Source organism: Manis pentadactyla, chromosome 4 (assembly GCF_030020395.1).
Source record: "Manis pentadactyla isolate mManPen7 chromosome 4, mManPen7.hap1, whole genome shotgun sequence".
Taxonomy (NCBI): domain Eukaryota; kingdom Metazoa; phylum Chordata; class Mammalia; order Pholidota; family Manidae; genus Manis; species Manis pentadactyla.
This window is the reverse complement of record NC_080022.1, coordinates 86,141,892-86,166,171: the sequence shown is the minus strand read 5'-3', so window position 1 is coordinate 86,166,171 and position 24,280 is coordinate 86,141,892. Positions and strand designations below refer to the sequence as shown.

Here is a 24,280-nt window from a genome sequence, read left to right as displayed (position 1 = left end):
TGTGTATTTTTAATTTTATAAAAAATTTGATGTCCACCTTGGAAACATTATGCTAACTGAAATAGCCAGACACAAAAGGACATCTGTTGTCTGGTTTTTACTTATTTGAAGTATTCGACTTGTTAAATTCATGGAGGTAGAAAGTAAAATGGTGATTACCAGGTACTGGGGGTTGGGAGGAATGGGAAGTTATGTTTTAATGGGCACAGTACTTCTATTTGGGATAATGAAATACTTCTGGAGAGGGATAACAGTGATACTTGCACAACACTGAATGTACTTAATGCACTGAATTGTATACTTTAAAGTGTTAAAATGGTAAATTTTGTGTTACGTGTATTTTGCCACAGTAAAAAAAAAAAAATTTTGATACTCATTGCAGCACCATTTACAATAGCCAAATGATGGTAATAGCCAACATGTGCATTAACAGATGAATGGATAAACAGATTGTGGTACATACATACAGTGGAATATTATTCAGCCATATAAAGGAATGAAGTACTGATACATGGTATAATGTGTATGAACTTTCAAAAAATTATGCTAAGTATAAAAAGCCAAACATAAAAGGTCACATATTCCATTTATATGAAATATCCAGAATAAATAAATCCACAGAGCAGAGTAGTGGTTGCCAGCGGTTAGGAATGGGAGAGGAAGGAATGGGCAGTAGTGGGTATAAGATTTTATCTTGCGGTGAGGAAAATATTTTGGAGGTAGAGGTGATAGTTGTACAACATTGTGAATATAAGAAATGCCCCTGAACTGGCCACTTAAAAATGGTTGTTTCATGTTATATGAATTTCACCTCAGTAAAACAAGTATTTGTCTTATTACTGCTCTTGGTTTATACCTTTGGGTGGAAAGATCTGGTGGTTGTGCCCACCCTAAACTTGGTATCAGCTTAATTTCTTGTTTTGTTGTCAAGAAGTTAATGTAATTTTATATTTTGCCTGGGCATATACCTTTGGTTTAGGGGAGGGAAAGCTCCTAGAGCATATCTCTAAAAATGCCTTCTTCATATGATATCTTACTCACATGTAAAGGAAATTGTATTGTACTGTGGGTTTTCTATAAGGACCAAAACAAAATTTTTGGTTCCCAATCAGACACTGGTATGTGGTAATCAAACTCTTGGGATAAGAATTTTCTGAACTCAAACATTCCAAATATGTGCCTTCCACCATCAGTACTAGCTGAGTAAGATCCTGCCAAGCCAATTCTCCTCCAGAAGGTTACTAGGGTAACCTTCAAAAAGCAGCTGCCTAAAGGCTCCAGCAAATGAACCAAAGTAGGAAGGTTCTGGTGAGGAGTCAGTATTCACCAGAGGGAAGTAGTTTGGAGTTCCTGGTTTTCACTGTGAAGGCTCAGCTGTGTGTGTGGCGCTGGGTGGCAGGGGAACTGCCATGTTTCAGGCATAGGAAACCACAGGGCTGATGGCTGGGCCAACTGTAACTGTCAGGGACTGGGGGAAGGAAGGTGAACCTGGAAAGGAAAACCCTAGAGAGGGGATCCCAGTTCCTGTTTGCCCAATTTCTCAACAGCTCTGGTTGAGCCCTGAGCGTGTTCACATGCATGCAGCAGACACAAAGCAGTTAGAGTGAGCAAACACACTGGCCTGAGACTGCACCTGTAACAGGAGAATCAGAGTTCGCAGTCTAGCCCAGCTCACAGCCTGCTAAAACAAAAGAAGCAACATTCATTGCAAAAAAAAATAAGAGAATCTAGTATTTTAATAACAATATGTTATGATATTCAGATCACAGTCCTAGTCTATCTGACGGAGAACCAAGAAACTCTGATTCTTTCTCTAAAGCATGGGTTGGCTAACTTTTATTATAAAAGGGCTGATAGGAAATATTTTAAGCATTGTGGGTCACATAGGGTCTGTAGTAGAATATTTTTTTTGACCCTTCAAAAATGCGAGGAACCATTCTTAGCTTGTGGGCCACACAAAAACAGGCAGGGGTCTGGATTTGGCTAGGAAGCTACAATTTGTCAACCCCACTCTAAAGAAAGAACAGTCAGGGGAGACCAACCTTTGAGATATCTTAGATGATTAGATTCAGGAGGTAAGGATTTTAAAGCATTTATTATAACTATTCTCGATGATATAAGAGAAAATAGGCTTGCTATAAATAAAAAGATGCATAAAGATAGAAACATTACAAAAGGAGCATATAGAAACTGGAGAGCTGAAAACATTTTAAAAAATTTGGAGAAATAAAGTATTTGGAAAAATTCACTGGAGAGAACATCAGAATGAAGGTGACAACAGTTATCTTGAAAATAGATTGGTGGAAATTACCTAATGTCTGAAGAGAAGAAAGGGAAAATTTTGTAAAAGAACTGAACAGAGTATTGTGGACCTGTAAAATGATAGATAGCATCTTTTGGTATTAGAAGAAAGAAGAGTCTAAGGAAATAATGACTGGAAAAGCCACAAATTTGCCAAAAAGCTTAACTTTATTGACTGATGATTCGGGAAAATAACTCAAGCAGGAAAATATGGAAGACAGTTATGCTTATGCAAACCATAGTCAAACTCTTGAAAGTGAAAAACCAACAAAACAAAACACACAAAAACACTAAATCTTAAAAGGAGAAAGAGAAAAGAAGTACTCCATACATAGGAACAATGAGTTGGTTAACATCTGCCTTTATGGAGACCGGAGAGGGAGGATAATATCTTTAAAGTGCTGAAAGGGAAAAAAGTCAATGGAATTCTATCTGTGGAAAAAATGTCCTTCAAGAATGGGGGCAAAAATGAAGACGTTTTTAGATAAAAGGTATTTAAGAAAATTTGTGGTCGACACATATGCACTACCAGAGATGCAAAAGGAAGTTCTTCAGGCAGAAGAAAAGTGCTCCTAAATAGGAACGTGGATGCTCCGAAAGGAAGGAGAGCCCTCCAGATGGTAAGTAATTGGTAAAAATAAATATTTTGGACTTTTTCAACTTAAGTTCTTTATAATAAACATGTTTAAAACACAAACAAGTCAACATTGTTTTGTGGGGTTTCTAATGTATGCAGACAGGTATCTCTTAAATCTGATCAAGGCATCTAGGAAAACATGCAGCTAACATACTCGATGGCATGCAACTGAATACTTTCCCCTAAAGATCAGGAACAAGACAGGCTGTCTGTTTTCACCACTTTGCCTCAAATTGTATAGGAGGCTTTAGTAAGGGCAATTAGGCAAGAAAAAGAATTAAAAGGCATCCAGACTGTAAAGGAAGAAATCAAGCTATCGTTTCCACAAATGACATAATCTTATATCTAGAAAATTATAATGAATCCAGTCATAACAACTGTTGGAAGTAATAAATGAGTTCAAGGTTTCAGCATACAAAACCAATATACAAAAAAATCAACTGCATTTCTAAACACTAGAAATGAAGAATCTGAACGTGAAATTAAGGACACAATTCCATTCACAATAGCACCTCAAAATAATAAAATAGGAATATAAGGAAATGCAAGAGTGGTACGTGAAAACAATACATTGTTGAAAGAAACTAAAGATCTAATGAAATGGAAATATATCTCATGTTCAAAATATTAATGGGTGTATGTCAATAGTGCACAGGGGCCAAGTGAAAGAGCTTTCAATGGATAAAGCTGGCACAATTTAAGCAACAAGTTGTGTTGGACTGTAACTTAAGTGTAAAAGTAAACATCCATGAGTCCATGCTGATTTAAATTAATGATTGAATAAGTAAATACCTGGGGACAATAGACAAATCTGTGCAGAAGAATATAAGGATAAATCACGTTGAAAATATGTACCTTTGATATGAACGATGAAAAATGACTTACCTTTACCATTTGTGGCTTTCTTTATCTCTGTGGTCTTCCTCCTCCAAACTCATGACCTCAGTCCATTCATGAGAGAAACATCAGACAATTTTCAATAGAGGGATGTCCTGCAAATACCTGACTAATAATTTTCAAAACTGTCAAAAGTATCAAAAACAAGGAAAATCTGTCACATCTGTGAGGAGCCTTAGGAGACATGACAGTTAATGTGGTTTTCTGTATGGGATCCTGGAACAGGAACAGAATAATAGGAAAACTAAGGAAATCTGAATAAACCAGGAGACAATAATGTATAATTATTAGTGTATTAATTATAACAAGTGGCCCATACCAATTAATGTAAAGTTAATCAGGTGGAAACCAGGGTGTAGGGCATATGGAAATTTTGTATTATCTTCCCAATTTTTCTGTTAATCTAAGACAGCTATTAAAAATAATGTGTGGTATGTGGTAATCAATGACTGTGGATACAATGACTCTTGGGAATATGTGTCTCACTTTGGGGAGAGGATGATATCTTTGTATATAGGAGAGCAGCATCTTATTAGATGGAAACGTAGAGTTGTTTTTAGTTGCTTGAATTCAAATGTATGTAGAAGGATAAATATGGAAGCTGAGTAGAAAAAGGGGTGGACTGTTTAATGTTTTATCTTTATATTCATCATTTAATGCTTCATCTCCAAATCACCCTTCTTTGCTCTGTTCTGTGGTCCGGACCCTGTAAACATCTTTGCCCGCTGCGGCAATGCGAGTCTTTGCCAATAGAGAGTGCTCAAGGATGCTGCGAGGTGTTAGAGGCCAGGAGGCACCTCATTTTCATTTTCTGGCTCGCTTTCCTTTTCATTGAGCGCAGGGGCCAGTGGATTGGTGTGTGGATGGTCCAGTTTCACCTCAGTAGTCTCACCCTTGCTGGCCGGCTCCAGCTTTGCACTCAGGCTCCCCTCTTCCCACCAAGCAGCTGCTTCGCAGCAGCTCCAGCCTCACCTCCAGGCAAAAGACAAGACCAGCTTTAACTTCCCACACCCCGCCGTGGTGGGCCACTTCTACACACTTGCCATGGCCCACACCCTCTGGCAAGGGACCAGATGATCTGCCAGCCAGATTCGGGCTCAGGTTGCCTGAGGCCAGCTGGTGTCACACAGCCTCCCCTTGCAGACTATTTACATCTTCTCTCTTGCGACCCATTCATTTATTCCCTTATTGATCACTTACAGGTGCCAGGCAGTGTTCTAATAAACTAGTGTCCAAAAATCAAAAGCACAAACCAATACTTTATTCACAAGAATGATGGAGCTGTGAACATGTAGGTCTGATAAGTTGCTTATGCTAAAGTTAAAGCCATAAAAGGGAATGAATGAGACCTTTGGACCTGGGATGGTAGTGTTGGTGCAAAAGCACCCCTGAAATTTGACTATCCAGATTTCCCAGAACATTCCAGGCTGGCAGAGGAGCTCTCCCTTCTTAGAGAACAACTGCCCCTTGCAAACTACTCATCTGAGGTTGGTGCTTTGCAGGTTAAAGCTTGTCCTCTTGAAGATATATTTCTTTTTTCTCTCATTGACTCCAGACCAGTAACTCTGATAGTCTCATCAGAGCCACACCAGGGAAATTCAGGTTCTGCCCTGAGGGAAACAGACTATTCACCGAAGACTTGCAGGGCCTAGTAATATGTCCTGGCATGATCCTGGGGCAGACGTGTGGGATTTTGAGGGTGTTGGGTGGAGGCAGTACAATAAGGTAAAGAGAGAATTGGCATGGGAGTATTCTCTTTCAAATCAGGACTTAACGTTCTGGCAAGAATATTTAGGAATGACATGCTGTATACAATCTAATTGTTTTAGTATTACAGTTCTAATCTATTTAAAATGATTGGTCAAACATTGACCAGATGTGTGTTCTTTGAGAATATGGGAATATCTCCATCCAACAGCCTTAGTTCATAATCAGTCATTGCACTATGGGATTCACATTGATATGAAAAAAGAATGATATTTCAAGAATGAATGTGTTAGCTGGCATGGATACTATCAAGATAATCCAAATCCAGTCCCAAAATTTTTGGAGGATAATTACTGCATGCACCTTTTGGGTGTACACAAGGAGTTTGAAGTCTCTACCAATCAACTGAGTTGATCCTTAGCAAGAGGACACAGTTGTCATAAAACCTTGTCAATCTGGGATGCATGTTTACTTGTCAGAGTTGAAGATGAGGTGCAATGACTTTCTGTGATCTTTCAGTCTTTGTATTAGCAAAACTACAATGTCAGTTAATAGACTATAGTCAGGCTATTTTAAATAACTTTATTCTTAAATTTAACCAGGTCTCATTAGAAATGCTTTGGTATCAATACAATAAAAATATGCTGGTTTTCTCCCCACTGAGTTGTGTCAAGTAACTGGAAAAGTTAAGTGTTTGTTCTCCCCAGCTTTCTTTGGAGTTTTTTTGCAAATAATGACTGCTGCTTATTCACATGGCTTAATATGGGTACAATTATATATTTTTGGATCTCAGGAAATAGAAACAAAATATCCAGAAGAGAAATTTTTACATTTCTTAGTTTCTTCTCCAAAGGATGTTTATGTAGATGATACACCTCTCAGATAACTTTTTTCCCCAGCTTTGCCATTCTCATCCTTAAAGCTGCAAATTAAAGAAAAGAAGAAATAGAGAATTATAAAAAATTAGCCCTAATTTTCAGTCTAAATGACCATTTCATAGAAAGCAGGAAAGTTTGAAACATACCTCAGATGATTTTATCCAACAATGAGAGCATTGTTTTAGTAGCACAAAAAGACAGTAGAAATAATAAGCTATGGTTAACTTAGGGCTGAAGCAGGTTCAGAACTAGAAGGAACCTATTTCTATTAAGATTAGAAAAATTAGTAGAGCAAACACAGCATAAGTTACGAATCTTTTGGTAAGTATAGGATTAGTGCACCACTTCACTATTAGCCATAGATAAATTCCTATAGGTCAGTGACTGTGTTTTGTGCATATTTCTGAGCTATGGATTACTGAAAAAAAAAAAAAGGCATTGACACAAACTCTAATTCATGGTTGGGATATCTCTTCACTCATAAAACTTGGTTGTCCCAAGGGGCTCCATCTTGAATATAGAATGACAAAATCAAATTTCTTTTTGAATGAAACAATACGAACCAGTAATTAAGAGCTGAACTGATTATAAACTGTTTTTGTCAAGACATGTTATAAATATACCTTGAAATGGCAAATATATCTTTTGAGCATATTCCACCACTAATGATAGACTAGATGTAGAAACCACTTTAAAAATGTAGCTTAGAATTCATGACACTCCTCTGATGTTCTGATATCATGCCTTTAATATTGAGGACTTCAGAGTATAGCTATCTCAGTCATGTTCCAAAAGTTGAGAGATGCTTTCAAGGCACTGATCATTACAATCATGTGTAATATAGCCCAAGATCCAGCTATTTAATTGATTGCAAAATTTTGTTCAATGAAAAAAATAAAAAGGGAAGGCATAATCTCTCATTTTTCAGCCATATGTTAATTGCCTAACATTTGAAATGACCCTGTGTCTAAGAAGCTCTTTTTCACAAATATGAGAAGGGATGGGACCCAATACTATAACAAGACCATGATCATTTTTATTGTCACTTTACCTGTGTGGAACATTTTCATTTAAATGAAATCAAAGGACATTATTTCCCTTGGAACTTTACAGAGAACGATCATTTCTAGTGGGAGGGTCAAGAATACTTCCTTGAATTTAGGATCAACTGAGAGAATTTTCTGTCTGTAGCCAAGAGGTTGATTTCTATTACTGGGAGATGTTGGGTAGTGAAACCTGAGGAGAGGACTGGATTTTCACAGCATGAGATGAACTGAAGGCAGAAGGCAAGGCTTTATAGTTTCTACTCTTGGATTTTATGGACCCCTACTTTGCCCATGCTAAGAAAGAGAGCAGGGCCAAAGTCCATTTTAAGGGACTTTTTAAAAGGTCTCTTTTAAGGCAGAGACAAAGTCCTCCTTGGGAGCATGCACTGTGTCTGAAACATTCAAGGACATCCTGGATGTGCACGTCCTCAAGAGTCGGATGATTCGCAGTTTCCTGTCTCATTTCCTAATGAGGAAAAATGTTCCAGATTGTTAGTCTGCTAGTTCTTTCTTTAGGCCTAGGACAGGTAGATGGTGTGAGTTCCAAGTAGATGTGTAGGGCCAGAGCATGTTGGCAAGGGGAAGGCTGGTAGGTGTAGCGGCTAACTTCTTTCTGCTACTTTCTGATCTCTACCTCCTCTCTCCATAGCAGTTCAGACACTGGTGGTTGAATCTGGTGGAAGAGAGCTTTTCTCCTTACTTTCTTTGCTCTTAATGGTTGCCACGGGTTGGCAATTGGTGCTGAGAACATGTGAATCTCTAAGAGCAGAGGTTTGCCACACCTTCATTGTGAAATGTCACTGGCATCTCCAAGAGGGGAGAATAGAACTTGAAGTACAAGAATAGGTTGGAAAAAAAGCCACCTGCCTGGTTGGGAATAGTAGTAGGGTCCCACCAGAAGCTTGCTGGGGCCGCTCACTGGGGAAGTGTCTGGCATTGAGTTATACCTTAGAACATGACTCTATTTACAGATAGACATAACTTTGTCTAAATTTTATCATGTTTTATCCTGTTTAAAGTTTTGACTAAAAAAATCTGATCTTTAGGATCTCTGGCTCCACTTTCTCCATTTTCTTCCCACATTATTGCTCTTTCCAAGTTAGAAATTACTCTTATATAAGGTTTTGATTACAATTACACCAAGAGAAAAGAGACTAACAATTCTTAACTATTATATGCTTACCAGGAATATTAATATTTAGCAGGGGACCTATATTATAAATAAAGAAATTGATTAAAGCAGTAGATTTTCAAGTATCAATATGCATTTTTGGGGGTGGGTAGAGGAAGAAGCCCAACCTACCTGGTGCTCATGAAATTGGAATGCATAGGGGACTGTATATACTATGTATATGGATGCCCCCTAAGGCATATGTCAATATGATATACTTACTTTTAGAACCCACTAAAAAAAATATCAACTCTGTAATTCATGTGCTGAATTAGAAAACAGGAATGTAAAACAATATCATGATGGAAGGCAAGGAATTTGGAGCATTCTGTTTATAAGATGCTTTGATCGATAGTACAGAACTTTGTATTGTTACTTGGTCTGGAAAATGTCTTCCTGTTTTCATTATTTTAGCTCAGTGGCATGATTAGTGTTGTCTGGAAACATTAGTCACTTCCTGTCTTTTTCTATGGGGTAAATGTGTTGACCTGGATAGAGGAGAAGGAATAAGGGTGTTCAGGAGATGCTGGCTAACATCCAAGTTCAAAAACAGGAGGTTTTTGCAGCAGTTAATGTTACTGCTCTTGACCATTAAACAACGTGTTCCTCTTTTCTAAGTCTTCTGGGTTGTTGTTTTAAAAATGAATTTAAGATACAAGGTTTGATCAGCAAACAAAACTCATCCTCAAAACAGAAAGGAACTTTTAGTTTTAGCAGGTTTCCATTGTGGAGACACTACACTGAATTCTGAATTAGCAAGGTAAGTGTACACTTACCAAGAGGCTAGAAATTCTTCAGATAATTAAAATTTCAAATGGTATGACTAATTTTACTACTTAAAAGGAGAATAGGAGAGGTTCATTTTATATTACTGGCAACCCAAGATTGGGGTATGGGTTGTAGAGGAAGAACCATCCTTGAATTGTTCAGGGACTCCCATACTTCTGTAGAATTATCAGGTTCTGCTCACTGCATTAGTTGGGACACAACATTTATTACTTTTTAATGAGAATTCTTTCATTAAAGACATTGAAAACTACTGTCCCATTCATACATGCAGAACCTATATATCTGGTATTTAACTTATCTTTTTAACCAAGGTAAGTACAGCTATTATAATTGATTTTGTCAGGTTCTTATTTATTCTTTATAAGTGATAAGTAGAACACAGTATTTAAGTTACAATGAGGAACTTAAAATGGATGAGCTACCATTTTTGTAGAAAAATTGTTATTTTTCATTCTGTCCTAGAAAAGCTAGATAGGTATACAATTTTATAGAGAATGAGAAGTGTGAATACATAGGTAAAAGAAAAAAATTTTGCTAAGCTAGAGAAGACTACCGGATGGCCAATATTATAATGTAAGATAAACTCACATTCTATTTTAAAATGTAGAAAAATTAATGAAATAAAGGTAATACAACTATAAAAGTATAGAGAAACAAGATATAGCAAAGCAATAAAATATTACACTAAAAATAAAATTTGTTTCTTGTTTTTTCATGCAAAAGTAAGGCAATTTGTTAACTTATGTTTGGATTGCACAGAGGCACAAACAAGTAGCTGGCATTAGATTCTGGTGGGAAAAGATATGATATAGATGGCCCAGCATAGTAGTGACCCAAATCCTTCACAGGCAGTGACACACTGTGACAGAAGATGAATTTCAAGTTAGGTCAATTAATGCAATATCCGAATAAGGCAACAATTTATTTTCCATTTTCTTTGTCTTTTGAAGTGACTTACTTTTCTTATGGTGATACAAATGCAGATCAGCATTAATAAAAAAATATTAGCGTGTATTAGTCTGTAAGGTGGTCAAGAAAGCTGAAAGCAAGAGGACTTGTTAACAACACAAAGACTGTCACATGACTAGACAGCAGCGGCAAGACTTGCCACTTTTATTACCTGTTAAGGATGGATCCTCAGTCCCATCTCCAGCTACCTGAACATCGAACGGAGAGTGGTGGGCGCGGCCGCCTAAGCGTTCTTCTTGCTCCCTCAGGGACATGGAGTTTTTGTGGGCCGATCTGTAGTTGGCGTTTTCATGGGAATTCCCTTCTGGTCTCTTCCTGGGAAGCGGCGTGGGCTTGGCAGGCAGGTACACCTGACTGCGGGGAGCCGCGGGGTGGTTGGATGGTTTCTCCGCCGCTCCGTCTCCTTCCTCCTCCTCGTCGTCGATCACAACCAGCTCCGCGTGGATGATCCCGTCATACCCTGTCAGAAGCGTTTTTTCTTCTTCGTTGTCTTCTGCCTGCTGATAGCCCATGAAAATCATTGTCACAGGCTCTGCATTGGCCACGTCAGAAGGCAGGGAATGCATGATATTGTATCTAACGTCTTCCTCATCCTCCGGGCAAGCAGGAGAGCTCTGGTGCTCCGACTTCCTGGCCGGTGCTTCACTGGGACTCAGTCTTGCCTTTGGAGAGGGTGCATAGTGATCCTGCGTCATATCTGATTCTTCCCAAGGAGCCATCTGCCTCTTTTGCATGGTGTGGGCTGTCTCCCCTGCTTGTTGAGTCACTGACCGGGGATGAGGTTTTGGCCGAACGGGACTGATGTGATTGAAGCTGTTGCCCCGCTCTGGAAGTCCATTGTCCATGCAGTGTATGGATCCATTCATATCATTACCCAGTCCGTTAGCCTTCATCTTGATCCTTTCTTGAAAGTTTGGTACAGGGGTTACCTTCTCTCTCTGTGGGGTTGTAGGCCTGCAAAACGGATTGGCAAATACAGGCTCATGATACTCTGTTGGGGATTTAGAGTTTCTCTCTGAAGCTTGTCTTAGAAGTTCTTCTACCTCGACGGGTGCCAGGCCATCTGTGCCATTGTATGCTGTGCTGTGATTAGAGCTTACTGCATAGACCGACTTTTGCCCGTCATCATAAACTTTTATTCCTGTACCTTTAAAATCATCTGATGGGAGAGGTATTGAAGACAGGACAGTACTTTCTCCAGTCTTCAAGTCTTTTTCAACTTTAATTTCCATGGCATACAAAGCTGTTGAGAGACAAATTTGATCTTTGATTTACACAACTTTTCCTGTTGTAAATTAGCTGGTTTTCCAGGGTTTATTTTTATACTAACTATACCCTTTAATTTTTTTTAAAACCTGACATGTTGTCTATCTTTTAAGAAATTTCTAATTTTGTTCATTAATTATATAATGATCGACATGGTAATGATATGGATTTTTATGTAAGGATGTATGGAATTACTGATAAATGGGATTGAAGAAAGGCTGATTGGAGAAGAGAAGCTGATGGTTCCAAATAGTAAGGATTTTCACTGGGAAGTCAAGAGATATTCCCTTTTTAATTAAGAAATCCAACAAGACAGATTTACACTCCTTTACATTCCTCAGGGGAGGAATTAGACCTTCTTTAGTTAGGAAGACTATGTCACACTAGGCAGTAGTAGAAGGCCTTGCCCAGTGTATATTATTCAGTTACATCCTTGCAACACAGGCCAGCAACCTGTTGCAATTGTAGAGGAATGTTCTGAAGTTTTTGTAACAGGTGGTTGTTTAAATGTAGAACTGATATTGAAGAGGGAGGGTGGAGGCTAGAATCACGTTTCTCCTTTTGCCTTATTTTTCTTTTAATTTTTACTTAAATTTTCAAGTGGAGGAAGGGCTAAACATTGAGCAATACCAGCTGTAGTGAAACTGGGCTGGAGAGAGCTGGTTGATTTGGGCAAAGCTGAGATCTGCTTCATGGTCCAGGCAAGATCCTTAAGGCTGGAATTTTAACTGGCACAGTGGAGGTACCAGGATTCTGGGCAAAATTACCATGTGGCAGTGCTTGCTTTGTGGCAGCCTCCCACCTTCCTTTTTGAGCCCTGCTTGCATTTCATACCCTCTCTGTTGCCTGATGGACTTCGCCTTCCCTGGCCATGTGGCTAAAACTGCAACCTCCCTAGCCACACCTTCCCTATTTCTTTTCCCTGTTTTCTTCTTCTTTTTAGCATTTTCACATCCTAACATAAAATGTTTTATCTATTTACCTATATTTTTGGTCTTTTTTTCTGTCTTAGAAGGTCAGCTCCACGAGGACAGAGATTTTTGTTATTTTATTCAATACTGTATTCTTAGTGCAAGAACTGAGCATGGCATATAGTATGTGCTCACTAAATATTTGTTGAGTATTTAAACGAACAACTGCTACCTGCAGATAGAGTGAACCTTCTCTTTCTAAGTCTAATATCAAAAGGTTTCCTCTCTGCCCCGTGCATGTCTTCATTTTTCCAGAGGCTTTGGAGTATTAGTTTTATGAAAATCATTCCCACATGGGTGTAAATAATGCCTAACCTTCCCAAGGGTAGTATTTTCATTTTTATAAGGGATTTTAGTAACCCAAGAGGGTGTCTTCTAGGTGGAATGTTTTGAGAGAGATATTTTTGATCAGGGGAGCTGTACTTTTAAGAGCTTTTTATCTTCTTCAGGCCTTTATCTTTTTTGTTTCTACCTCATTTACTAGGGGATAAAATGCATAGAATAAACACTGTAACCCCATTATTCCTACCTATGCAAGTGGCTCGCACAGCTCATACAACTTTGTAAAATGGACCATTGCTTAACCTGAAGCATAGGTTGTCATAGCAAGTTGTTAATATTTGACATTATAAAATCTGCATTTGAGAACCTGCCTTGGAAACAAATTTCTCATATACCTTTTCTATTTTGTTCATCATCTTCTATTCCTTCATTTCTTTCCTTCCTTAGTCTGGAAGGTACATAGGATTTTGGAAGGTCAGGGATATTAGCATAGATGTCTTCAATGGACTCTGTAAAATTAATAGTAATTCAAAATACATTTAGAATATATTTACAATGATGGGAAAAAATTCAGTGAGTTTATTAAGACATATCTTAGAGATTCAACAGACTGCTCAAAAACATACCTCCTGATGTTTCTTCCTTTTCCACTTTCACAGACTATAAGAAAAAAATTGCCATGATTAGTACAGTTAAAAATAAATTCTAAGTGTGGATATAGTTTGAAGAATTATATACTATTTGGGGACTCATTCTGGGAGGGGGTGAGAGCTCTAAAAAGTTGGTTAATGCTCACCCTTATTATATCTTCTGTTGTTCTCTCGATTGATTTTAGTTTCTTTAAAATTGCCTCTTCATTGGTTGAGATTTGCAGCTCAGCCTTTTCAAGATCTTGGATCTCTTTCTCAAGTCTGACAACAAAAAAATATACTTTTTACTGCCAAGGACAGTGCAAATGTGAGTACTCAAATATATCCCCCATAGGTAAAGTTTCCTTGGAATATTGCATGGAAGCATACAGATAATTTCTAAGAATGTAGCATCACTGGAACCATCACATTTAGTACATAGAAGGTACCTAATATCTGACTTTGATATGACACTTTTCAATTCAAATTTAAAATTTGTGTTTATTTTTTGACAAAGTGAATTCTTAGGTAAACTATTTGACTCTCACCTCACTTTCTCCACTGTGATTACTAATGTTATTTAAAAAAAATGGAGAATTTTCTTTTATAAAAAGACTCAAGTTTAAAGTTGAACTGAAAGGATGGTATATCTATAGATATTATGTAGTTCAATAATTTTTCTTATTCAAGTCTGCATATAAATTATTTAGAGAAAACATTATAATTATTTTTTTCTAGCCAATCAAACGTTGTGGATAAAAATTGCAGGTTCCTGTGGCCAGGATTCTTACCTGGCCCTGGTTGGCTAGCTTACTACACATGTGTGGGCAATGTGTCATTATTGACTCTATATAGAGAGCCCTGCCCAGTGCTCATGGCTGCAATGCTGCAGGAGAGCAGAGCAGAGGCTGGAGTGGTGGCAGCGCTGAGGACAGAGACTGAGATGGCTGCAAGGGTGGAGAGGCCCAGAGGCAGAGACCAGCTTGCTGCATGCAGACTTGCTCTGAGTGGATGGAATTCTGGTGATTGACCTGCCACCATGGAAATAAAGTTGGGTATAACCCTTTCACCCCAAGAACATTCTACTGTCATTTCTTTAGTCACATTGAATCCATAGTGAACTTGCTTGGAGCTGAAACCCATTGGTAAGACAATTGGCATAGTTGGCAGGATTCATTGTTGACCAAGGAAAAGAAAAGTCCCTCATGGAAGGAGTGTTTCAGTGGGCTGCACCCATGGACGGCGAGACATTCGAGTGTCCCCCAGTAGATATGTGCTACTGTAAAGGGGTGGAGGACTGGGGTCCACCCCAAGAGAAATAAAATTTGTGCTGACTGAAATGGCATCACTATGAAGTGATGTGGAAATAGTAAAGGATGTTGTGGCAGCATGAGAAGCAGCAGCACGAGAGCGCAGACTGCCAGGTACCATGGGGCAGGTGAAGGATGTAGTGGAGCCGTCAGCTCCAGAAATGGAGGAGCAGAGGTTTAATGAACAGGTGAGGGTGGAAGCCCTGTTGGTGCCAGAGGCATCCACCCCTCCTTGGTTGAGACCCCACCTGGTTGAAAGCGGGTGGAGAGCCTGAAGGACTCAGCAATGGGAGAGTCTTTCAGGTTGTGGAGCACTCCATGCTCTGCTTCTGTCCTCAGGCTCAAGCACAAAAGGAAATACAGTCTGCTTCTCTAAGGAAGAATTTAAAGGGCCCTGTGAAGGTCATGAGGACCCAGATGTAGGTTGGTTTGAAAAGGCAGCAGACAGACAGAAATTGGACTGGGGCTGTGGCAACAACTGAGACTGGAGCAGCGGTTCCGGCTGCTGAGGATGAAGCAGAGGGCAGAGATAAAGCAATAAGATTGGCCTGTGTGTCTGCCAGACATTTTGCTGGAGAGGCTGGAGAAGGTGGGAATTGTAAGGCCCACCCATGGTCCTTTTGGTTAACTCCTTTGAGTAGAACTGGTTTGAATACAGCCAGATGACCATTTGGTGGCAATGGATCTCCTCAGGCTTGAGGGTTATTATAATTTGTTGTAATTTTTGTTATTTGTATATTGTCATAGATTATGTAATTTGGTTACAATGTTCCAGCTTTCTGGCACAGGGACCATCGCAGAGGATTGAGGGCACACAGATTGAGAGGCGAGAATCCTGGAGGGAGGGATGGAATGTGGATAAAATGAAGGTTCCTGTGGGTTTCCATTTCAGTCAGCAACATATTTTCTTTCTCTTGGGGTGGATCCCAGTCCTCCACCCCTTTACACCTGGTTGGCTAGCTCACTACACACTTGTGGGCAATGCATTGTTATTGACTCTATGTAGGGAGCCCTGCCCAGTGCTCTGGGTGACACGGTGGCATGGCTGTAAGGCTGCAGGAGAGCAGAGCAGAGGCTGGAGTGGTGGTGGTGTCGAGGATAGAGACTGGGTTGGCTGTGTGGGTAGAGAGGCCCAGAGGCAGAGAAGAGCTTGCTGCATGCAGACTCTCTCTGAGTGGACACGATTCTAGTGACTGACCTGCCACCATGGAAATAAGGTTGGGTATAACCTTTTCACCCCAAGAATGTTCTACTGTCATTTCTTTGGTCACATTGAATCCATCTTGAACTTGCCTGGGGCTGAAACTCATTGACAAAACAACCCTTTATAGCATTATAATTATTAAACTGAATTTAATAATCACAGCTATTTAACACTTAAAAACCCTGCATATCCTAATATTGAAATGACATTTCATTGTAATTTCAGTTTCCTACGAATTGTGCCCTATCACTGTGGTGAGTGAAGAGATGAAAAATGGACAAAATCTAGCACAGTGGCCTCAGCTGTTGCTATGATGTATAGAAACCATATTTTCTAGGAAAAAAAAAGAGCACCAAAGGCCTGACAAGGTATAAGGGGACTTGTAGGGACAAAGAGACATTTGAAGTTGGACTGTTGCAAACATTCTGAGCTGGTATATCTTGACCAGTGGACAGCCGCACATCAGATTCAAGTCAACTCCACAGTGCAGCAGCATGACCTTTATCCTGCATATAACATACACCTGCTGGCATGCACACAGTTAGTAAGGCTGGCCTTCGGCCACCATGAAGCATACATGGTTTCTCAGCCAAATACTCTAAGCCCTAAAGTCAGCTGCCTCAGAGCAGGGCTGATTAGATACAGAAGCTAGTCCAGGAGATGGCAGCTGTAGACATTAGTGTCAGCTGCGATAATGGTCAGTTTTCTTGGCTTTCTTCTTTAAGATGGTCGTAGATCTGGCAGCTCCAAATCCCAGCTACAGTCACACCAATAAAATCCCAAGATATGGTCAGCTTCTCCATTCTCCTGCGCATTGCTCGTTTCCAAGGTCTTTCTGTCCTGCTGTCTCCAGCTGCTGGTAGTTGACCATTTACAGCTGAGGAGGTTTTCTTGGTTTGTCGAATCCCAAATAAAATGTAGTATCTCTGCTTTCTCAGAAATTACTGAGTTGTGACTTCCGTTCTATTAAAAATCCTTCCGCATCTATAGTAGCACATTTGCCTGTCAGAAGAGTTGTGGGAATATATGTTGGTTGGTAGAATGGAAAGTTCTATATTAAAAGTGATAGATCTAGATTATTCCATTTCTGCTACTCACTACTTGTGAGAGCCAACTCCCTTAATCTCCCTGAAACTCAGCTTTGTAACTTGTGAGAATATAGTACATCTTACTTTATACAGAAACTTGGTGAAGCTAAGAAGAGATGATGTGTGTGAAAGGACATTGAATGTGGTTAATATCAGATGTAAATGTTATTCTGGTATAATTATTAAAGGTTTTCTACAATACATTGTCTTTTTCTCCTTCCATGGCCTTTCTCACAGGATCCTTTACTTGGTAGCAATGTTAGAGACAGTCTAATGGGAACCTTTGGCTAGAAAACAAGGAGGTTGAAATAATTGTTGCAAGCAGGATTCAGCTGTGGAACCAGGTTGACCTGGGTTTGAATACTGGTTCATCTGCCAATTTCCTGGTGAAGTTAGGCAAGTCACCAGACCTCACTAAGCCTCATTTCTCTTCATTCATTCATTTAAAAATATTTGTTTAGCAGCTACTTTGTGCTGGACACTAACTCTATGTGCTGTGGATATGACAGTGAAGAAAACACAGTCCTTTTCTTCAAGAACTTTACGTTCTAGTGGGAGGACACAGACAACACACTAACAGAGCAATCTTTTTTAAAAGGACCAGATAGTAAATATTTTAGGCTTTGCAAGCCACACATAGTTTCTGTATGTTTTCATAGAAACACAGAAAAGAGTTTCATCTTTTTTTCCCTTCTTTTTACAACCCTTTAATGAAATGAAAAACCATTCCTAGCTTGTGGCTATACAAAAATAGTCCAGGGCTGGACTTGGTCCTGGGGCATAGTTTGCCAACTCTTGCAAATGTATTTAAATACATTATTTACACACACACACACACACACACACACACACACACACACAGATGCTGGCTGGGGAGGAGACAATATTTTATGTAGTGTGGTTAGGGACAGGCTCTTTGATAAAGTGTCATTTGAACAGAGACACAAAGGAGATGAGGGAGGGACACATGAAGGTTTCAGGGGAGTGTGCCTCAGTGGGAGGGAAGAGTAACTATAAAAATTTTAGTAAGAGCAGACAAATAAGTAGGTGAATGGTGAGAAATGAAGTCAAAGAGGTGGCAGGCAACTAGATTGTATGGGCCTTATGTATGAAAAGGCTTTCAAGGATCCACTGGGTGTTCTGAGCAGAGGAGTCGTGCAGTAACTTGTAATTTAAACAGTTACTTTGGCTGCTGTGTTGAGAACTGACAGTTGTGGGCAAACGTGGAGGTCAGTTGTTCTACTAATCCAGATGAAGAGGACTTAATCCAGGGTGGTTGGTGGTAGAAGGGTGAGAAGTGATTGGATTCTGCAAATATTTCAAAGGAAGAACTGCCAGGATTTGTTGACAGATGACATGTGGGGTGTGAGAGAAAGGGAGACATCAATGGTGAATCCAGTGTTTCTGACCTGAATAATTCAAAAAATGTGAATGCATTTGGTTGAACAGAAACCCGGGAGAAAGAAGAAAGATTCATGGGAGATGTGATACATTCGAGGCAGTCAAGTGGTGGTACAAAGACCTCTAGATATAAAAGTTGGCAACTCAGAGAAGTCTGGGTTTGAAGAAGTAAATTTGGAAGTTAGTATTTATAGCCATAGGAGTCAAGAAGATTTCCTCAGAAGTCAGGCATTTGAAAGACTAAATCCTGGGGCAATTATACATTTAGAGGTCTGGGTAATGTTAACTACTTCTCAGAGTTTAATAAGGAGTAAATGAAATAGCACTCAGCAAATGCTAGTTTCCTCCTGTCTCTGCCTCTTTCTAGTCCTGGGGCACAGGGAGAGAGCTCTGGGTCTGCCTGGGCAATTGCATCTTAGGGAATTAGGAAATGCACAGTGGGGTATTTGTAATTATTTTCCTTTGTAGAGAGGCCCATGGGTAATGTAATACTACATGATTCTCATAACTGTCTTTAGACTAATATAGTAAAAATATGAGGTTGAAAGTCCACTAACCTCATCAAAGCATCTGCTAATGATATTTTCCAAGGTTTTCAAGTCACCAGGTGAAAGTTGCATTAATATGGGGCTGCAGTCAAATGACACATCATGACATGTTTATGAAAACCAAATAGAAACAAACACTCCCTTTCTGTTTTTCATCACTTAGTTATCACCAACTCCTGGGTAAGCAGGATAATAAGGAAGCATCTTGGTGCTGATGACTTAAAATCATAACCCCCTGCAGGAGATTCTTACAGATACAGAGCATTTCTTAAAATTCCCACTTCCATGTGAAACTCAGTATCTTATTTTTGTATGTAGATTTGATACTTCCATATATTATTTATGGACAATATAAATATCATTAAGAGAGATTTGTTGTCCTAAAAAAAAGTTTTCCAAGAGATCAGAACAACAGTGAAATGATGGGAAACCTGGAAGATAGTAACCGAGAACATGGAACTAGCTTCTCCCCCAGGGCCACCACCCCCAGGGGCCGAACTCCAAGGGGAGGCTCTATGGTAGCCCACATGGAAGAAGAGGAGGTCTGACAACCACCCCACCAGATGAGGCACCACATTTTTGAGGACTGACTGTTCTTAAGAAACATAAAATGGAAGTTGCATTTGGTAGCAGGTGTTATTTTTGAATAACTAGCATAGTATGTCTCAGAGGTGGTTTTCTCCCGAGGACATGTGGCATTACTGGAGACATTTCAGTCATCACAACTTGAGGAGTGCTACTGACATCTACTGGGTAGAGAGGCCAAGGGTGCTGCTAGATTTCCTACCATGCACAGAACAGTCCCCACAGCAAAGACTTATCTGGTCCAAAATGCCAGGGATGCTGAGGCTGAGAAATCCTGAAGCAGTGCCTGGTAGAGTACAGATGCTGGATACAGGCTTTACCAGGGATCTAAAAAATATTCATGTCTCTGGTGTTTTTACTTTTTCCTCATTATTTCTTTCATCCATTTAGCCATAATTTGTAATCCAAACTTTAAGTTGAATAGAATTTGATCAAGCCTATTTTTATTTAAAATTACCATTTGGGTTAACTTGCTTTGCAAGTTTCTCACACTATCTCTATTTATGTTTAAGTCTCTCTCTGTCTCTCTCTCTCTCTCTCTCTCTCTATATATATATATATCTGCATATATATCTATGTAAATATCTATCCACATGAATATATGTGTATGTGTGTGTGCGTGTGTGTATTTACATATTTTCCCTGGCTCAGTAACAATTCATTGTTAAGAGGACACTCAACCCTGATTTAAAGCTCAAAAAATTCAGGGCTTAAATTTGGTACTCATATCCAATCCCTTTCCAAAAGTTTGGGTAGTTAGAAAAATTTAGCAGGTGTTAGTGAAGTATTGGGGAGATAGATATGTGTATATATATGTATATCTGTATATATCTTCTATGTGGACATGCCCATATATACACAATACGTATATATATATATGCATATATATAAAATTTCAGCTGTACAAGCCCCATATAAATATACATTTACATATATGTAAAACAATTTTCTTTTCTACATGGAAAGCTTTTGGGAAGGTCACTGGGGGATAACGCACTAACCTTCACCTGCTTATCTCAAAGCTGATGGTTAGAATTTCCCTAAGTGCTGCCATGCCATCTCTAGCAGGTGTCACCTTTCTGAATGGGAACTGAGCTCCCAGAAATGCTGATTCAGTTTGGTGAGAAACAGGCAGCAGAGCAAGAGAACGATCCTTCTTGGTGCCTCCTGGGCGGTAGGCAGGGCCTGATGGGTGAGTTAGTACCTCTCACAACTTCTGAAAGATGGTAGGCAGGCATCAAGTGCCAATTTAGATAAGCAGAGTACATGAAAAAGGATTTGTAATGCTATCCATTATTGGATCTTTCTTCTCTTGCCTATTTGCCGGGGAAGAAGAGGGTTATTTTCGAGAACTCCCTAGGTGAAAGAGGGTACTTTCATTTCATGCACCGTTCCAGTAATAACCTCCCTTAATCATTAACAGATAATGTCCCAATCCAATTCCAACATGCAATTTTTTTGTCTTAGAAAAAGGACAGTACATAAATGCTGGATGCTCCAAGAAAGGGTCATTTTAGAAGGCAATTTTTCTACTGCTAAGGGTCCATTTATCTTTTTCAGTTTTTGGTGGAGTTAACAAGCACTAACACCCTGATGGAGTTTGCCATCAGGAGCCAAACAGACTGGAACTCAGGAGAAAAAATAAAAAATAAATGTATGTCCTACCTGACCACATTTCACTTGTCAGCCTTTATAACAACATTTAAAATATATTGAACACTTAGCACCCACTGACAAAGTCAGTCCTATGACAACCCCAAAAGTGTCAGTTCCACTTGACAGACGAGCAAAACCTGGGCACCTGTAAAGGCAACTGGCCCAGAGGCTGCAGGATGGAAGTGGGGACCAAGTATCTGCCAACAGGGACTCAAGTGTCTGAGCTTTTAATTCCTTTCAAATTAGGAGCAAAACTCTTAAAAACAGTCTTATGAACTTAGACACAACATTCATTTTGCTCAGCATAAAAGAATTTCTTATTTTCTATGATAATAAAAAAAATGAAGATGAGTTTAATCAGGCAATCTTGACTGAAGTGTGTTGGTCATTTGCAGCAGGTGGATAAGTTATTTACTAATTGGTTAGAGGTTAAAGATATTTCATCTTTTTAATTAAAGTATCATTGATATACAATCTTATGTTGGTTTTAAATACACAACTCAGTGTGGTTCAACATTTACCTGTATTATCAAGTCCTCACCTGCTCCAGTGAGGTCACTGTCCATCCATCAACGTAGGAAGATGTTACAGAATCATTAACTGTATTCTCCGTGCTTTTCTACCATCCCCGTGACCAACACATATTGTGCCCCTTAATCCCCTTTCCCCTTCCTCGCCCCCCAACCCCTCCGCTTTGGTAACCACTAGTCCCTTCTTGGTAAGAGTCTACTGCTGTTTTGGTCCTTCTGTTTTGCTTTGTTATTATACCCCACAAATGAGGGAAATCATTTGGTACTTGTCTTTCTCTGCCTGACTTATATCACTGGGCATAATACCCTCTGGTTCCATCCATGTTGTTGCAGATGGGAGGATTTCTTTAAAGATATTTTCTATTTATAGATAATTTGGCCAATGGTAATGCCAAACTATATTTTCTCATTGAAGTTGAGAAGATGTAGTTTAGTAGAAGGTGGGATGTTTTGTTTTAGTTTTTAAAGTTGGGGTCTGATAAATGTCATCTAACATTTAACAAACTTTTATGAAGCACTTGTTACATGTTAGGCACATTCTTATTCACAAACAGAAATAAGTGTATCAGAAAAGATGGAGAATGCTTTAATGCACAGACATAGGACAAGAATTATAGTCAGTCCTTGGCAACAGACACAGGTACACTAAAGAAGACCTAGCCCAGCAGGGCAAACAATCACAGGCCATGGGTAAGATGCCAGAGAATTAAAGGACATTTGGCATCCAGCAAACACTGTTTGCCCCCAGCCAGATCTGTTGCCTCTAATCCCAAACATTTAAGAACAGGACAAGCAATCAACACAGCAGCTTCAAGATAACTAGAAGCAGAGAGCCAGCCCAACAGCGACACTGAAACAAATGTCAGTCTGTTCAGATAATTGGGAACAGGGCAGATGTTTAGAAAAGCTGAATAATTTATAGTTACATGTGAGAAGCTTTTGCCTGGGTGAATCTCACCTCCTAATATAACTCTGTATATATGAATAATTATCTTATGGCAGATGACACTATCATGATTTAAAACTGCCGTGTAGGCAGGTAATGTCAAAAGAGAATGATTCAATAGAAAAGCAAATCCTCTTAATCAGATTAATATTTTGTAAATGAAGGGTTTCATCTGCCATGAAAAATAAGAAACCAAACTGGTTTCCAGAGAATCAGCCACTTCCATGTGCAAGTTACAAATGTATTTTCAAATGAATGCGAATAAATGCATGCCCTGGAGGTTGGTATGGTATGGTGAATTGGTGAGTTATGGGCTTCTCAAATGTTCTGGCAGGACAGAAGCTGGGTGTGTGGTTTTTAATTATGGCCTGTAGAGAACCTTGTAGTACATGCCAAATACTTAATAAAAGCAAAATAATTGCAATAATAATTCAAACTGACCTCCACAGAGGTGATGAAAGTTTCCCAAGTGACCTTCAAATACTATTGTAGCCAGGACATGGCAAGTTAGTTGTAGATGAGCTTATCCATGATTTGGGGAAGATTTCTTTCTTAAAGTTGTAGGGAAAAATACTTTTAGAGACTCAACTACTTGTAACCATATTATTAAATGGCACAACACATTCAACAATGCCCATAGCCATTGACTGTCTTCATTCAGGGATAATTACTGGCTTTGTGCCTTGTAACCTCTAACACTTATCTCTAACTATTTTATAGAAGAGCCACTATATTTTCTATTTTTATCCACTTCATTTTTGCTTTGCTTCTAGTGTTAACTGTTCATTCTTGATACCAAGAACAGGACTCTATTATTTGAAGACCAATGAATATACATTCCAGCCTTCCTATAACAGGATAACCAATAAGGACCAGTTAGCCGTAGGTGGTCTAAATGGTGCATCTTAGGACAGACAAAAGATGCATTACAAAGGGGCCCTGTGGTTTTTCAGAGCTGGTAAATTTAGCCATAGGGGTTCTCTCCTTGAAAATGGGGAAGCCTCACCCTGTGGTAGCCCAGAACTTTTGTCTAATGCAATGAGTTTCTCCCCTTGAACATTCTTTGTGACAAGGACCTGGAGGATGGATCGCTGAAATTAATTCCCCTCCCATTTTCTGGATTGTTCCATTATTCCTTTGTTCCTTCTTTACTCATGTCAATACAGCCAAAAATCTATGACATGATCTTAAGTCTGTGTTTCAGATTACTGAATATTGTTTTGAATGAGATAATTAAGGTAAAAGGCACTTGGAAAAGTTAAAGGATCTAAGAAGAGGTAAACAATTTGCTTTGAGGAGCTTATGATTCTCAAATATCCTCTAGATGACCAAAGGCTTATATGTGGCTGATTCTCCTTAAATGTTCATTGAACTGAATCAAGAATAAGCGGGCTGAGGAGTGGTAGAAAGCGTCTGGAATCAGAAAGGTATATGTATGACTCATGGCTTGACTGTTACTAGATTTATAG

The 24,280-nt window shown here is 39.2% G+C and overlaps 1 protein-coding gene across 1 annotated transcript in view; it reads right to left on the bottom strand.

Moving 5' to 3' along the window:
* Positions 1–6,109: 6,109 nt before the first annotated feature.
* PALMD (palmdelphin) overlaps positions 6,110–24,280 on the bottom strand; it is a 43,682-nt gene continuing 25,511 nt past the window's right edge. Inside the window, exons 4-8 of the mRNA XM_036883846.2 lie at positions 13,711–13,825; positions 13,541–13,574; positions 13,310–13,423; positions 10,547–11,638; positions 6,110–6,464 (exon numbers count right to left, since the gene is read on the bottom strand). Coding sequence (XP_036739741.1) covers positions 6,421–6,464; positions 10,547–11,638; positions 13,310–13,423; positions 13,541–13,574; positions 13,711–13,825 — 1,399 coding nt within the window. The 3' untranslated portion in view covers positions 6,110–6,420. The remainder of the gene's footprint in view (positions 6,465–10,546; positions 11,639–13,309; positions 13,424–13,540; positions 13,575–13,710; positions 13,826–24,280) is intronic.